This window comes from Blennius ocellaris (genome assembly GCF_963422515.1).
Source record: "Blennius ocellaris genome assembly, chromosome: 7".
Classification (NCBI taxonomy): domain Eukaryota; kingdom Metazoa; phylum Chordata; class Actinopteri; order Blenniiformes; family Blenniidae; genus Blennius; species Blennius ocellaris.
In genome coordinates, this window is record NC_137656.1 from 13,376,153 (window position 1) to 13,392,574 (window position 16,422).

Genomic DNA, 16,422 nt, shown 5'->3' on the forward strand with positions numbered 1-16,422 from the left:
TCTGCAGAACAGAAAAAAAAACTTTATAGATATTCGCATATGTGTGAGAGTGAGAAGGGGGGAATAACGCTTGAGTAAATGATATGGAAGATAAAGTTAGTTTATGACTTCCAGCGGGATCTCAGCGTCAAAGCTAAAATCTTGAGGTTCACAGCGTCTGGTTTCCGGAGCCTGAAGTAACAGGCTGATTATTCCTCTTGTAAAAAGGCCTTTGGCTTCTCTCAGCGGTGCTCTTACCAACTGTCACTGACTCTCAGCGAGACTTGGATTTCAGAATGCTCTCTCGCTCTCTTCCTCCATGTGTCTGTGCCCACACAGCCGCTGATATAGGCTACCCAGGTTACCCTGAATGCCACGTGTGGTCGTACAGTGAGATCCCAAGACGATGAAACAGATCCATTCCTATGTATCTTTAGTGGGGACGTGCTCTAAATTTGCTTTCATCAAAATGGAGGCTTAACTGTTCGCAGAAGATCAAACAAGGCAACAGAAGTGGAAGCAGCTGTACTCTTTGTCACCTCATTTCCAAAACTGTATTTCAGCGTAGGTTATTAATTGACCCACCATGAAGCCTCAAACACATTTTAAATGGGAGTGGATTTTTTTTTTTTTGTCTAACTCACCACCTCAACATAATCAAACACTAAACACTGGCAGAAGGTACAGAGAGGAGAGATCACATACTGCAGGAGAGAAACGTGCAATACTCCTGAAATGCAATTGTTACATATGAATGGATGAGATGGGACAAACTGACAGAAGCAATAAGAGTCTCAAAGTAATTCAAAACCATAGCAGCTTAACTGCAAAGTAGAGACTGTATTAGATTCACCAACTTATTATGTGCTGGAGCAACAGGTTTGATACTGACTAGATATACTATATTTATTCTCTGTCCAAACTTCACAATAAGGGGGGGAAATTAATAAAAGAAAAAGAAGCATTGTGTGTGTCTTATGTATGCTGTCCTCAAGTGTTTTCATGATATGACTGAAGATTCAACACTGTGAATTAATTGGTCTGAGTGGCAGTTGAAAGAGGATGAGCCTTTGAGTGTGAGTGTGCTGTTTGTGTATTTGTTGTTATAATCACTACCATGCCAGCTAATTCTCCCCCTATTTATATAAGTGTTGTTTAGACAGCTGACTCAAAGTGGAAAGTCTCAGTGCCAGTGCACTTGGAGCGCCACGCTCACACATCAACGCACGTACACACAAACGCACTCACGATGGAGAAATAATTCTTCACAGTAACACACACACACAATTAGAAGTGCCCCCTGGTCCAATCAGTGAGTACGTGTGTGTGTGTGTGTGTGTGTGTGTGTGTGTGTGTGTGTGTGTGTGTGTGTGTGTGTGTGTGTGTGTGTGTGTGTGTGTGTGTGTGTGTGTGTGTGTGTGTGTGTGTGTGTGTGCTTGCTTGGTGGACAGTATAAGAGAGGAAAGCGAGGCAGAGACCAGGCTTTCCAGTCCAAAGCCGTATCGGGTTCAGACCACACTGATCCCCATGTTAATACCCTGCATATCTATTTTAGCTGCAGGGTCTCTTATGTAATCTGTCACGTTTTCCCAACACCACTTTCTCAGTCACCACCTTCTTGTTTTACAGTGAGCAGGTGCTCCTTTGACCAGTGTGCTCTCAATGCATCGGCGTAGACAATAAAACAGAGCGAAGCACTCGAGTACATCGGTGGAGAAGATAAGCACATCTGCATTCAAACTTTATTAAAAGGGACAAACAGGTTGACTCTCACTGGTTTCCCCCCTGACTCCTGCTATCTCACTCTTTATTAAAAGTGTTTAGATCTTGTTCTCTTTCATTTAATTGCTAAATGAGAACCTGTTCGTTCTTCTCAAGCATATCAGTCCATTCAACTGTTCTTATCTATTTCTTATCAAAAGACTATTCCTGTAAGGGTACATCCTCAACACACTCATGCACGTGCCCACACACACTGGTGGAGAAGCCCATGCATGTGCAGAAAGCACATGCATGGGCAAACATTGCACAGAATAGCAGATTTGAACCAGTGACATTCCTGCTGCAAAGCCACAGTGCGAAACGCTATTCTATATTTTCCACGGCTTTAGAAATGCAAAACAGGAATGAAAGAGTTAAAGTGATATCAGCCCCAGGGTGTAATTTCTGTGTTTTCTCATTTTTTGCACTGTAACATTATTATGCTGGTCTGCCATGTCGCCAGAACCCGACTGAACCGAGTGGCACATGGGGACAGGCAGAGGCACGGGGGGGGGGGGGGGGGGAAGAAGTGTCTGGTAGTGAGGAGAGTTCACCTGCAGGTATTTAGAGACAGAGAGGCATGCTCAATGTAGGACAGCTTTCCAACAGGGCATTATTCAGCCCTAAATTTAGACAGGACAGAAGTAGGCTGAGCTGACAGCACTGCCAAAAGGCCATAAAATGAGCAAAGTAATTTTGAGCCATATGCACAGTGAGCGAGCATTCAGGTTTGCTCTTCCATGCCTATTGTTCAGGTTTATCCAAGTATCTACACAATTTGAACATTTTAAAACCTGATTACTGATTATATCAAAGTGACAACGCTTTTCTTTATGACAAAAAAATACAATGTCATCACACTAAATAAAAGGAGCATCATATGTCTACATGTAAAATATAGTGCAGACACATGCAGAGCGTTTTTGCCTTTGCCATGCACTGAGGGATACCTTCTCAAATGATTTTGCTATAATGCTTGGGATCAATAATTTCAACTCTGTATGACTACAGATGTTTTGTTGAGGTACTCCTGCATCAAAAGATCAAAACAACAATTACTGATGCTGATCATATGAACATGTGAAAAAAACAGTTCTGTGTCTCAATAGTGATATCAGGTGAAAACAATATAATTTCATGTCCTATCATTATGATGTCAAATAACATGTCCATGTAGTGCAAATATGTGCAATGCAGTTTTTCTAACATTAATATAATTGTGTTAACTATGATGTTAATAGTCATGAGAATTCACTTTGAAGTTACAACTCTATCCTAAAAAAAGTGAAAATATAATCTTTTATCTGTGCTCTAATGCATTTTCATGTGCTGTAATCTCAAACAAATCTATTTTATCTTGAGGAGATCCAATATCAATATTACCCACAGATAGGAAAAAGGGGTAATCATGACAATAAGAAATCCGGCATTAGTTTTAAAGGTTTTCATTCAGGTCATCACTACTTCATTTACACTGACTTATTTAGAAGGAGATTCATCAGCCGTATGAGATGTCAGTATTGTTTTAGGAAGATTTAAATAGCTCTACTCTTCAAATATGAATGATGTACATCAGAAAACAATACCGAGGACTCTCTGTCTGCTTTTGGCGCTGGTAGAAAGTCGGTATCTTACTCAAAGCCAACTCATCATGGAAAATTCTCATTAACGTCATTCCTGGGACTTCATGGGCAACCCTCTGACTCACTACACCTCCTCATTCCTGAGCTGACAAGTGATTTTCCTTCCAAATGAATCTTTGTCTTTTCTTCCATGGAAACCATGTATTGTTTCTCCAGCTGTTCCCTGTCATTTCTTTCTGTACCTCTTTTTTATCGACTGTCCATCATTTCAACTCTGATATGAGGGCACTATTACCTTCCTGTGCAGAGCCACAAGAATGCTCACGTGTTGCTGTGACAAGCCTCGGCTTATTCCAGGTATTTTGACCCAGAAACACTGACACTATATAATTTGCAAACGATCATCAATGAGTGAACATACTTGCATGAGAGGATCTGGGTTAACTGAGATTAACACGCCTGTGATAACAGGTTGGAAACGAATGGCAGTCCGGTTGTTTCCCAGCCACCAGGAACGTGCCACTCCTGACATCAGATAAAAATAAATATATAAGTGTGTGTCCTCTTTCACCTCATGTCATCTGTGGTATTTTTAGCAGGTAATACTGGTCCGAGGTAGTTATAAAACAAAACGGCGCCGTTCAACTAGCTCTTCTTTGAGCCATCCAGCCAGTGAATGGCATTCTTGATGGCATTATCCTGGTTCCACTTTTGAAGCCTTTCACCTGAAGTTCAGGTCACCCAATAAGTTGTTGGGCAACATCCAAAATGAGATGCAGCCAGGATTTTGTGTTCCATAAGAGTCCCACAGTATGGCGTCAAATTGCAACCTGCTGTTGCTGCTTGTTGCTGAAGGCTGGTGGAAAAAAAAGTCCTGAAAGGTTTGCAAGGCCGGGAGGATGAAACCCCCCCCCCCCCCCCCCCTCAAACCTGTACTGTCCCGCCTCAGCAGCTCAGAGTGTGCACGCACGCACGCACGCACACACACAATGATCATGACTCATTTAGAAATTCCCACTCGGTACTTTGCTTGAGATCCTGGTTGAGTCACGGCTGAACATGCAGGATAGGTGTGACATTCAGGGACTGAATGCTGCTGCTGCTACTGCTGTGGAGGAAACAGGTGGTGAACGCCTCGCTGCCAGTAAGGAAGACGGAGGAAAGAAAACCCACTTCATCTTTGCCTCTGAATATATTTAAACTGTGGTTTTTATATAAAGTGATAAATGCGTAATCAAGACTGCATTTGACTCCGTTAATCTTTCAGTTTGAGGAAGCTGCTTTTCGCAGGTTGACACTTTACAATTCCTCCGTATCATTATGTTACATTAAATAGAAATTTGTGAGAAATGAGGATCGCTTTTTATTAGTCGAGAAGTTCATTCATCGTTTCACTGTGTGAGGCTGAAGCGCCGTTCTGTGAGCTAAGTGCAGACACATTGCCAAATAGCATCAAGTGAGTAATTGCTTTTGCAGATATTTGCATAAACTAAAGTAGATAAAATGTAAATATTCAAACTCAGTGAAAAGTAGGGAGTGATCATGAAAGTAATTATAGTTCGTCTTAAGGAAGACAGGAGTGTGGGTTGTGCCATTTTTCACATTTGTCAGAATATCTTGTTGAAAACTGGACCTCTTTAGAATTCAGTAGGTCAGCAAAATCCCCTGTGTCAATCCTCCGCTATGTCGAGGTCAAAAATATGTTTGACTGAATTTGTGCTACAATTTAGCTTAACATCTGGGACTTGAAGTCTGTGCGACAAAGTTTCCTGCTCAAAGACACTGCCAAAAGAAACTGGTTTGTGATGCACTGGCCACTCAAATACCGAGCATACATAAACTTTATTGGGAACTGTGTCGCCTCTTTTGAAGCACTCACATGGTTCTGATCTAAGCCAAGAAATTTATTCAGTCTGTCCACAATTGTTTCCATTGATTTTTGTGCTGATCTTCATAGGCGTAGATTACATTCCTCGCCAAGTCATTGAAAATCACTCGCAGTTTGTAAGAAGCTTAACAGCAACGGTTGGCCGCTGGATATGGAAACAAAATAGCATCTGCATTGGAAATTGTGCATCTACAAAGTACAAGAAATTGAACCTCCAATGATTAAATTTTAGGTGGGTGTAATATAATGTGAATGCTGGCCAAGAAGGGTCAACGTGACTGCAAAAACCACAACTCAATAGCAAAGGCCACAACGGACGGTGACCCACAACAGAAGTCTGGGGGACAACATTTACTCACGGACTATTTTGATTACAGTACAGTTTGATGAAACGTAAGTAAAACACTGATGCTCGATGATTGTGATTTTTTCCCCAAAACAGCAATGTTGGTCACTGTGTTGACATTTTTATATGGTTATGTACATGCTCAGCCGTCCCTCAGAAAATATTGTCCCCCGGAAACAAAGCCCGTTCTTATGTTTTTTCCGACTGCTGTGCACTTCCGTTGTGGGTTAAAATCCGTTGCAGCCTTCGCATTTGCATTATGGCTTTTGTGGTTGTGTTGACCCTTCTGGGCCTCCGTAGATGCCTCTCATCAATCAAGTAATAGGAGCAGGAGAGCATAACATTATTTCTGCACCAGAGGAAAACAACCTCAAACATATGAGCCGCGTTTATCAAGGACTACCTTAGAGGGACAGCTCGTATTGGACAGTTTGTTGGGAATGTGAGAGAGAACAGGTAGAGATGGTTTTGTGTATAAAGGAGATGAAGAGAAAAGGAGGCTTAGGATGGAGCTGCTGGTCAAGAGGAAAAGAAGGCCAGTGAGGAGGTGCATATATGCAGTGTGGAAAGACATGCAGGTGACCGGCGTGAGGAAGGAGGATACAAGGAATAGGAATAATCCTGAAATAAGACTATGATCATGGAAAAAAAAAACTTCAACATGCTTAGCCGAGGTTTAAAAAATGCTTTGCACAAGTTTAATCAAAGATTGATGATGCTTTATGGGTGAAGTACAGACATATCCTTTTTTTTTTTTAAAGCCCCCTTGCAGGCTCCCCCAAATCAGCTTGAAACTTTTGTACATAATCTTTGTGAGGCCACGTTGTCTGTCACATAAATGTTGTGAACTGGGAATGGGAGCTTCCCAAAAGGTGACTCCCCGAGTCAGAGGCTACAAAACCACCGCATGGGATTTCTTTTATAGCCCATTTCAAAACCATGTTGTTGTGAGGCAGTGCATGTCACTGATACGTTTTAACTGGAGCTGATATTGAAAGACGATACAATAATATATCGGACATTATTAACTTGATTTATTTCTCTCATGAAGGCAAAGCACTTTCAAGTTGTCTTTAAGCAACGGGCATTGAAGAAACAAGCCATAAGTTAGCAAGTTTTTATTTGGGGTAGTTCTCAGAAGTGACTGGATAGTGTGAGCAACCAACGCCGCAATGTCAAAGGTTTTCTGGACCCGGTCCAGTGCAGAGGGATCTTCAGTGCAACGCCTCGCAGCTCAGATATCTGGAATGGGTCCTCTGCTCTGCGACTGCAGTCAACTAAGCAAGAACATGGGCGTCCACGGGGAAATTATAAACTCCTTCACCACTGTCGTGATTTTACGTTTTTGGACATTTATGACCACTCGTATATTCTAGTGAATTGGTGTATCTCGAGCAATCATCCATCCGCTTTCCTGATTTAGAAAGATCTCTACCGACTATGGACCAGAGAAGCAGAGTACAACCAGGAGAGGTTGAACTTCAACCTGGCAAAAATAAAGAGAATCACATGGCAATTTATCGTCTTCGTGTTTTTTTGTAGTTAGGATGAAACACTTGGAAACATGGAAAACATGCAAGACTCAGGTTCTTATGACTTCATGAGTACTGGTAGGAGTAATTTATTTTTCCCCCAGAAAATAGGAATTCTTTAATAAATGTAGTTTGAAAGTGTTTTTGTCCTAAATATGTAATGTACAACTACACCAATGAAATATAAATGGAGCCTCTTGCTCAGTTGTAAAAAGAAGTCTTATGTGTTCAAGGACCTCTGGACTTCGGTAAACCTGAAATATACAGACGGAACTCAAAATAAAGACATTGGGACAAGGGCACGTGTGCAACATGGATTTATTGTCAAACTGGTTAAGACATGAACTTGATTAATGCCATATCAAATATTAAACTCCGCTGTAGTAAAGTGCAGAATCAAATGAAGTTGCCCTGGGAGTCCTCGGTACATTTTCTCTGTCTGTTTGTGAAAGGTCAGGTTAAATAAACTGCAATATGAAACTCTACAAATTATGAAAAGCCCTTTTTTTTTCCAACCCACACATCTAAAGCTAATGTGCAAACAAGATAATTCACAAAGCTTTACTAATCAGCCCCCCCATTCAACTATCTTTGATTCTCATGTAATTGGACACCAGTTGGAGAAAGGAAGAGGCTGATCCTCGCTGTAGTCGAGGTCAGAGTCCCCACGTGGCGACGAGAAGTCGCCTGCTGCGATTGGATGGCTGATATAATGCAGCAGCACAGTGGGACTCAAAGGTAGGCGATACCCTACTCTTTTCCCCCCCCCCTTCCCCGTTTTGATCACGACGGTGGCATTTATATCGGCCGTGTACGAACATTAAGAGGTCACTTCTGTGTACAAGCCTTGCGCTCCCCAGCAGTTGTGGAATTTTGGCCATTGTGGTTTTTAGTGGCGGTCACGATTACAACAGAATCCCAAACAAGCACCACGAAACCGAACTCCTGTCCTCAGTCTGTGTAAGCCTTATATATTTAAAAAAAAAAAAAAAAAGTTAGAGAGAACACGCTGCATACAAGAAACACTGTGTGGGATGCACACACTTTCAGAAAAACACAGTCGTACACAAGCAATCAAACTCATTCGCTCCTCTATCAACAATCAGTAAGATGGTTTTGCATCCCTCCGGCCTCTCTGAGTGAAGCCGGTGGATGCTGAAGGAAAACGGCAGCAATGAGGTAAACACAAAAACTCATGAGAGATATTGCACAGACAAGTGCCGGCACAGAATACAACAGTCTCTCTTTTCCAACAGCCTAGCCTGTGCATAGGAAGAATAAAGCACTTATGGTGTTCGCACTCATCATTAAACCCTTCTTGTAAAGCTTTGTTTCACTCTAAAGTGGGAACAAATAAAATTAAAGTCCAGAAATCACTTCACTTGGCAGATATTCAGATTTGCATGACAAAAATAAAACTACATGTATCTGTAAAAGTAAAAAAAATGAAGAGGAAAAAAAAAAATTAACCAATTCAATGACTGAGGAAGGGTTCATGACTGTTGGCAACAGCAATGGGATAACCACACACAAAAAGGTATAACCTGAAGTCCCAGCATGTGAAGAGATGCCTCCACTCTTGCTTTGAGAAGAGGCAATGTTGAGACTGGGCTCGAACCAGCGTGGAGAAAAATCTCTCAATTTTCATTCAATAAATAGCAATGCGGAATATGCAAAAAGTCTTTCTTTCTACCAAAAAAAAAAAATACATAAACCCTTTTTTTCTCAGTTCATCTGGAGATACAACGGCTTGTCCATGTAGCCCTCGGCTCCTAATACATCCATGTAGAGCACACAGTGGTTCTCTCAGAGGAGGAGAAGAAGGAGAAAAAAAAAAAGTCTCAAAATTCCTCTGCGAATCCAATTAGGTTTCAGTCCATCCAGGACACTTTCTGTGCACGTAAATCTCCAAGTGTATTGAATTGGAAACCAAGGCCATGTAATGGTCTCTGTATTCCTCGGAAAGACCTCGTGGGTCAGGTGTTTAACTATGATGTGCAACGTCCACTCCTCCCACGCTCCTTTTTGACCCCCCCGCCCGGCCGTCGCCTCCACTCTTCTCCAACCATTATCTGTGGAGCAGGACGAAGGCCTCCAGTTTCTCGGGGATGTTTCCCCGGTAGTCGAGGCTGTGCTTGATGATCGTCCTGGCAGCGAGGCACTGCAGAGTGGTGTGGTTAATGGGCTGGATGACATTCCTGGCCAGCTCCTTCTCATCCAGCATGTCGCAGGCCGTTTGCTTGAAGGCGTTGGTGCTGTCGAAGTGACTCCCGCAAGAAATCAGCAGGTTCATGATGTCGGGGTGGCCGTTAGACGCCGCTATGTGCAGGGGACTGGAAGGGACAAGGACAAGAAGAAAGACGGGATGACATGACATTCCACACTCAGAATTCCGCCTTCATTTCAGCCGCTTCCTCCCTCGTCAAGTGACTGCAACCTGTGCTGGAGACTTCAGTGCGGGACCAGATGTCAACATGTACATCATCCAGGCCAAATAATTCAATTCTCCAACTTTATTTTACGCAGGCCTCGTGTAGGATTAAAAACCAGAGACGCGAGAATTACAAAACAAATGAACAAATAACAATGGCGGTAAATATTAAGCCAAAAACCAAACAAATAGTCAAACCTGTTATTGTCTTCATCTCTACTGTTGACATCTGCTCCACACTCCAGGAGAATGGACGCGACGGTGAGGGAGGGGAACTTGCAGACAGGATAGCGGCCCACACAGGTGGTGTTGCGATCGACAGCCAGGTGTAGCGGGCTGTAGCCATTCTTACCACACGGGTGGAGCTTCAGGAACCTGAATGTGTGGAAAGATTGACATTTCAGTGAAAACAAACAATGTAATTAACACATGACGACAGTGGACATTTGTCCTCTCAGGGAGTAGAAGGCAATGTGGATCACAGTGTCCAGTTTGGTTTTTATTAAGAATTTATGATGGATGATGAAATTGAACCAATTTTATTGTTAAAAAAAAAACAAATCGTAAATTTTGGTCAACGGTTCTGGCTGGCAACACTTCCTACCATGAGAGCAGACACCAGGCAGGGGAAGAAAAACTATTTTCAGAAAGTAGGTCATAGAAAATTATTGGCAACCCACCCCCACCTTCTATACACAACCACATCCATTGATAAAGACAATTTGCGGCTAAAGCATTTCTACATGGAAACAAACCTGTAGATGGTTTCCTTCTTGAAGTGATCCTGCTCCACCGTACATGGCACCTTCTCCAACAGACAAATGAGGTGCAGGATTATTGAGAGGGCCTTGCTGAGCTGAGTGGCATCGGGCGGCATCGGTCCAATTGGTCGGACCGCTCGCTCAATTTCCAACACACTCTTGGATAGGATTCCCATCAAGTCCTCAAATGACACCGATGTCCCCAGGAGCCCCTTGGCCCGGTCCTGGAGCATGAAGGAGAAGAGCTCTGCGAAAGATAAGAGGCTGGAGGCCGTCATGGGGCTGAGAGGGTCCAGGTTGCTCTGCTGCATGTCCAAAGCATACTTCCACAGATTGATGCAGCGCTCAAAGTTTCCAGAGTCGGCGTAGACGGCCCCTCGATACCGGATGTAGTAGGAAGTGTCGGGGTGCTGTGGGCCGAGGATTCTCTCGCGGATGAGCAGCGCTTGCATGCGCATCTCATCTGGGTCAGAAATCAGCCCATCCAGTTCTTCTGCGTTTGTCACCTAGAAAATGATAAGCGAAAGAACGGCTTTACCCTTTAGGAACTGCAGTGAATGTTTTGTTTGGAACACACGTGACCAAAATATGACCACGTCAGAAACAGACGGACTGGATTCAATGGAATTTAGAAAGGTGATCGACGGGATTAACGACTCACCTCCTTGGCGTAGTCGTATGCCATGATCAGCTGCTTGGGTTCTGGTTTCTGGACAACGTTGTTACTGTCCGTGTACCTCAGGTCCATGGCTCTCTTCCAATATTTTAAAGCCCCAAGCAAATCTCTTTTCTTATCTACAAACGTGGCTCCCAACAGTTCCAGGGCATCAATGCGCTCCATGTGACTCGTCTATAGAACAGAAGAAAGAAGGAAAGACTTCAGTCAATTATTATCGTCGCTCAGGTAAAATAAAACCACATCCTCTAAGGAGAGAAACTCCACTGCCACTCAAAGGGAGTCGGACCTGCTGGTGCATCGTTAGGTAGTCCACGATGTTTGTGTGGCCCGTGACGCTGGCAGAAAGCAGCGGTGTCATGCCGTATCCGTCCTGCTCCATGGACGCTCCGAACTGCAGCAGCATCCGCATGATCTCCAGGCTGCCCGACTCGGCGCAGTCGTGAAGCGCCGTGTTTCCTGCGAGCAGAACAAGACGCGTCTTGCGATGAATACACAGATTGTTATATTTTTATCCCGTCACAACAAAAAGAAACACTCGTCAGAGAGCTAGCTGGAACTCAGGGGCTGGACAATGCTACATTTATCTATGAAAATATTTTTGAAGGAAGACTTCCTGATAATGTTGCTATGAGGCGCTAAGAAACCTTTGTGTTGTGCTCCAAATATATGAAAAGATCGGGGACAAGATTGCTGCGGATGTTGCCATGAGCCAATTTGTTCAACCAGTGATTCCAGAAAGATGTGCCATGATTAGTCCGTCATTCCGAACACGGCACTCAATCCGATAGAGAAATGACGACTCATGATTTCTACAGCTCTGGTACAACTTTATGAGCGAGTGTGCTTCAATGAAACTGCACAGTGAGAGACCTGGGTCCCTCTGCTGTGAGCATAGGCCCATTGGCTCAAGAGCAAGAAAAAGCTTCAACCAAGCGTCTGTCTCGCTCTGTGACTTTAAAAATAGTCCAACCTGTTTGCTTTCACTTGGTGGGTGTGTCACAGTATGGGTGAAAGCTGTAATTGACGTGCTGGTATTCTATAAAGCCATCAACACAATGCTAACTATGACATGCGAGTTCATGTTACGACAACTGCACACTGGAATAAACACACTTCCCTACCCTTGGCACTCCGAGCTCTCTGAAACAATTACACACACACCCCCAAACAAATTACCTCAACATGTTCAAACGTGTACATTTTTCTTTACCTTTCATTCCAACCCTGACAAATTCAAGCAGCGCTTGTGTCTGAAACACATTTGCATATTCAAGCAGATGAGCTGAAGCAGGGTTAGTTTGGGATTCACTACAACTTGTATGGATTCCTGCCACAACTACAATTGGTATTCCAACTTTTTTTGGGGTTTGTTTTTTTTGTTTCCCCACCATGACACAGCATTTTACCAAGAATGTAAACGGATGCCGGGGCTTTGTTTGCTGTCATGACAAACTCATTTGCACAAACAAAACAAGTTAACCTGAAACTCAGAAAACCTCTCCAAGCCCAGGGATTAGTCTGAATACTCTTGATAGACCGCCAAACAAGAAATTAGGTTAGCTTAAGCCCACAGAAGGAGCGAATCGTACCTGCAGTTTGTGTACTAGAAGAATTTCTCAATCAGAAATACTCTTTTTTTTGGGGAGTGTCCGACAACACGTTGCAGCTTAATTGATGATTCACTTGACTATTGTTATAACGCTTAGAGCTCTTTTACCCCCCTAACCTGCTTCCGCACCTTCCTTCATCAACACAAGAGCCACTGTTTGGGAAAACGTTTACTCGACACCCACTTTTACAGACTTCCATCATGCTGGTTCGACTCTGCTAAGTGAAAGCAAACAGTCGTCAAAAATGACTTAATTCAGCCGTGTTTTTGACAAGATGGACTGATGTTTTTAATGAACAGTCTCAGCACTCAGAACTTATCATGATCTGACTTGGAGCCAATGATACACACTTTATTGACTGGCACCCATTGAAAACATGACAACACATCACATGGGAGTATGAACTTTGTCATCAGTCATAAAATAGGCGAGGTTCAGGTGAGCCTAAAGATGACTTGCAACATTGTTCTTCCAATTAAAATTGGAAAGCTCCCAAAAGTGGAATAACAATGTGTTGACAGTGATCACCTGGAAGCCAGTCAGTCAGAGGAATCAACAATGGTGCAACACAAACTTTCAGTCAGTTCACTTTTAAGATCCATTTACAGCCATACATTCAAACTAATCTTGACTGTCGTGCCTCATCAAAGGAGGGCCAACACTTTGTGTTCAGTTGTGTACCATGTATAATTGGCACCTCAAGACGATTTTATAGAGTAAAACAACAATTTTTAATAAATCACGCCACATGTCAGGTGCCAAAAGCACCAATTAGGTCAAACTCAAACATAATTTCAGACACACCCAGTCGAATGCATCACACCCTTCATAGCCAGCTTGCATTTTTCCACTGTTGAACCAGAAGTACATACTTTTATGCCAAGTCACTCCAGACAGAAGGATGCAAATGATGGCCCAACGGATATTCTCGTCTTCTTGCATTTACAGCAAATATATTCAGCTTTTCTTAGCACTGCCACCATAGGAATGGTAATTTTCTTTGGCAGGACTATAATCGCCACACTTCCTCAAAAAATATTTGACCATACTTACTTTCTAATTTACATCAAGAAATTCCAAGTCACATTACATACCTTGAATTAGGGCTAGGATACATTATTTAGTGTAGTATGTACAAATATAGCTTAACTCTTTAACGGTACATTTCGCATCTTTCTGAGGGTTAGTCCTTACCAATAAATTTGGGGATAATTGTGCCACCAACCCATTTGGTGGCTGGGAGGCAGCTGTCTTTCAACTAGGAAGTGTTAATCCCCTGAACTCCTGTCCTCGCTAATACAATGGCTTTAACCTTTATTTGATTTCTTACTGAAGGAACTGGCTGTATAATCAACTTCTAATCAGTGTGGTTTTGAACTGAAATGCATTCCGATTCAGGCTAGGTTTTCTTGGCTCAGTTTACGGAACAACAACAGTGATCAACTGGCTATATTCGTCTTCTTGGAGATATTGGTCTTCCACCTGTCAGAAAAAAAACCTCAAAAACTTGCTGTGGAGCAAAGACTTTTAAACTCCAAGGTGTTTGTTGACTCACCCTTCACACTCTTCCTGTTGACATCTGCGCCTTTCTCCAGCAGGTACTGGGCGATCTCCTTGTGCCCCTTGTAGCAGGAGATCATGAGACACGTGTGCCCGTGCCTGTTGGCCACCTCCAGGTCGGCCTTGTGCTCCACCAGGTACTTGACAATGTCCAAGTGTCCGTCGAAGCAGGCCGCCCGGAGTGGGGTGGAGTTGGTGAGCGTGGTGCTGTTGACGGAAGCTCCGTGGCCCAGCAGGGACTGGACCACCTTCAAGTGTCCCGCCGCGGAGGCCGCCCACAGCGGGGGCGCCCCCTCGATGGTCTCCCCGTCAAAGTTCACCGACCCCCCGACTTCCACTGGGGCGCTGCAGCACTCCAGCAGGTACTCCACCAGGTCCAGGTGTCCGTAGCGGGCGGCCATGAGGAGCGGCGTGGCTCCGTTGGTCTTCTCGCCCATCAACTTGGTCACATCGTGTCCATCTTTGTTCTCCAGCAGTTTCTGGAGGAGCCGGAGCTTCCCGTCCCTGGCCGCGTTGAACACTGCCGTCTTTAAATCCATGTCCGAGAGCTCCTCGCGCGGCTGCACGAGAGACGAAGCCCGGTGTCGGTGGAACAATGAGGCCGGTGGAGGTGTCGCCGCCGTGGACCCCTTTGTTTACAATCAGCCCTCACTTTGATAACGGTGAACCGCGTAGCCTCGTCGGTCAACAAGAAGAGAAACCGGCCGCTATTTGCGCGTGAACTCCCACTTTCAAAAGACTATAAAAATTTACTAACGACACTTTTGAGGCGACCCTTGGTCCAATAAAACATCTGTCGCCGTGTTAGCAGGCTGGCTAGTCAACTTCCTCGATCGGTCGAGCTAACCGACTAGCTCCGTTTAGCTCCACTACTTTGTAGCCGACCGAAACTTGTCCCCCGACACCTCTCCTCTTCCGAGAAGCCCTCCCTCACCACACCTGCGTGCTCGGCTTGCCATCGTCCCGCCACATTTCCTTGCTCCCGAGGCGTTATATTTATAAATGCTCTCCCAAGGCCGTGGAGATGGAAATCCACCCCCACCCGTTCCGCCGTGCTGCCGCTAGCTTTAGCCAGGGAAGGGGAAAGAAAAAAAAAGAAATCGACGATCGGTCTGTTTGGCCGAACAAACGGGAGGGATATCCCCGCTATCCGAGCCGCCTCGAGCCCACGGTCACAAAGACACGAACCGGCCGGCGTTACCTTCCTAAACCACGGATAATAGCGCCCATGAAGGCAGTCCTCGGAGAGCTGGCACGGCAGTAATCTCGGCGCAGGAGAAGGTAAATAGGGAAGGCTAACCACCCACGGCTGGACCGGATGATCACGACTCAGTTTCTGTCAAATCACAAACCCAACGCAGTCTTTTTTCTCCGCGGGGCGGATGATTGACGGTGGGGGCGTCCAATCACAGCCCGGGTTTCCCTTACCAAGCAGCCAATAGGAAGCAAGGAGGCGATCAAACACTTCTGTGGGAGAAACCAGATCTCGTCTTTCAGGTTGGAACTTTAAAAAAAATAAATAAATTACAGTCTCACAAAACGACAGAAAAACAGATAAGACATGCGTCATCTGTCCCAGCTGCATCGCAGGGAAATCTGAAATGTGTCCTGCTGAGTGTAACGGCCTTGATTATGTCACTCCCTACAGGATGAAAAGAGTATGGCCAGAAGGTCAGTACTAAAAATATAACACAAATTACAGAAGCAGCAATAAAGACACAATATCTCATCATGCAATTGCACATTTAGGTAGGTAGCAGAGCTGGAAGTAACACTTACAATTTGTATTCTCCTATAACTCCTCTTATTTTTCTTCAATATATCTCAGTTGCAAGTACTGTTAGTAAAAGAATATGAGTACATCATCCTTCGGTTCAATTAAAATATATACGCTTCAATGCACATCTCAGTCAAACAAAAATAATTGTCAAAATTACACTGAACAAATGTAAATAAAAGGCACCCATTTTCTTTCTAGAAAAATGTATCAGCAGATGCAAATGCAGATCACAATGTTTGATCATGAATTCAAATTATGGGCATCCTCCATCACTACAACATGGTTTGGAGTTTATTAAAGCAGGACTCAAATTACATACGTGAATAAAATGCTCTCAGAAGTGCAAATACCCAGAAATATGACGTCATTACAGTTTTGTGAGTCTTTGTTATTCGCTGCTTCCAACACTGGATTTAAGATGTTACTGGTAAGCAACAGAAGCAGATAAAACCTTTTACAAATACACTTGAAAAGAATAATACAGCTCCCTGTTGTGTTTGATTGCAATTCTT

At 43.9% G+C, this 16,422-nt stretch overlaps 1 protein-coding gene across 1 annotated transcript; it reads right to left on the reverse strand.

Annotated features, from left to right (window-relative positions):
- Positions 1-7,390: 7,390 nt before the first annotated feature.
- On the reverse strand, positions 7,391-15,444 carry fem1c (fem-1 homolog c). The gene is made up of 6 exons (XM_080499848.1): positions 14,126-15,444; positions 11,247-11,416; positions 10,943-11,131; positions 10,276-10,787; positions 9,719-9,895; positions 7,391-9,422 (listed from the first exon to the last, which is right to left on the reverse strand). Exons 1-6 carry the CDS (start codon positions 14,667-14,669, stop codon positions 9,158-9,160), a joined length of 1,857 nt encoding a protein of 618 aa, XP_080355974.1. The 5' UTR covers positions 14,670-15,444; the 3' UTR covers positions 7,391-9,157.
- Between the last annotated feature and the right edge of the window lie 978 nt (positions 15,445-16,422).

Bases quoted from the DNA above. Each gene is read 5' to 3' on its own strand.
- fem1c (XM_080499848.1), bottom strand. From the start codon at position 14,669: ATGGATTTAAAGACGGCAGTGTTCAACGCGGCCAGGGACGGGAAGCTC. The intron at 11,417-14,125 runs GTGAGTCAACAA...TTCTGCTCGCAG, and splicing joins CAACAGGAAGAGTGTGAAGG to GAAACACGGCGCTTCACGAC. The intron at 9,423-9,718 runs GTTTGACTATTT...TGTCCCTTCCAG, and splicing joins AGAGATGAAGACAATAACAG to TCCCCTGCACATAGCGGCGT.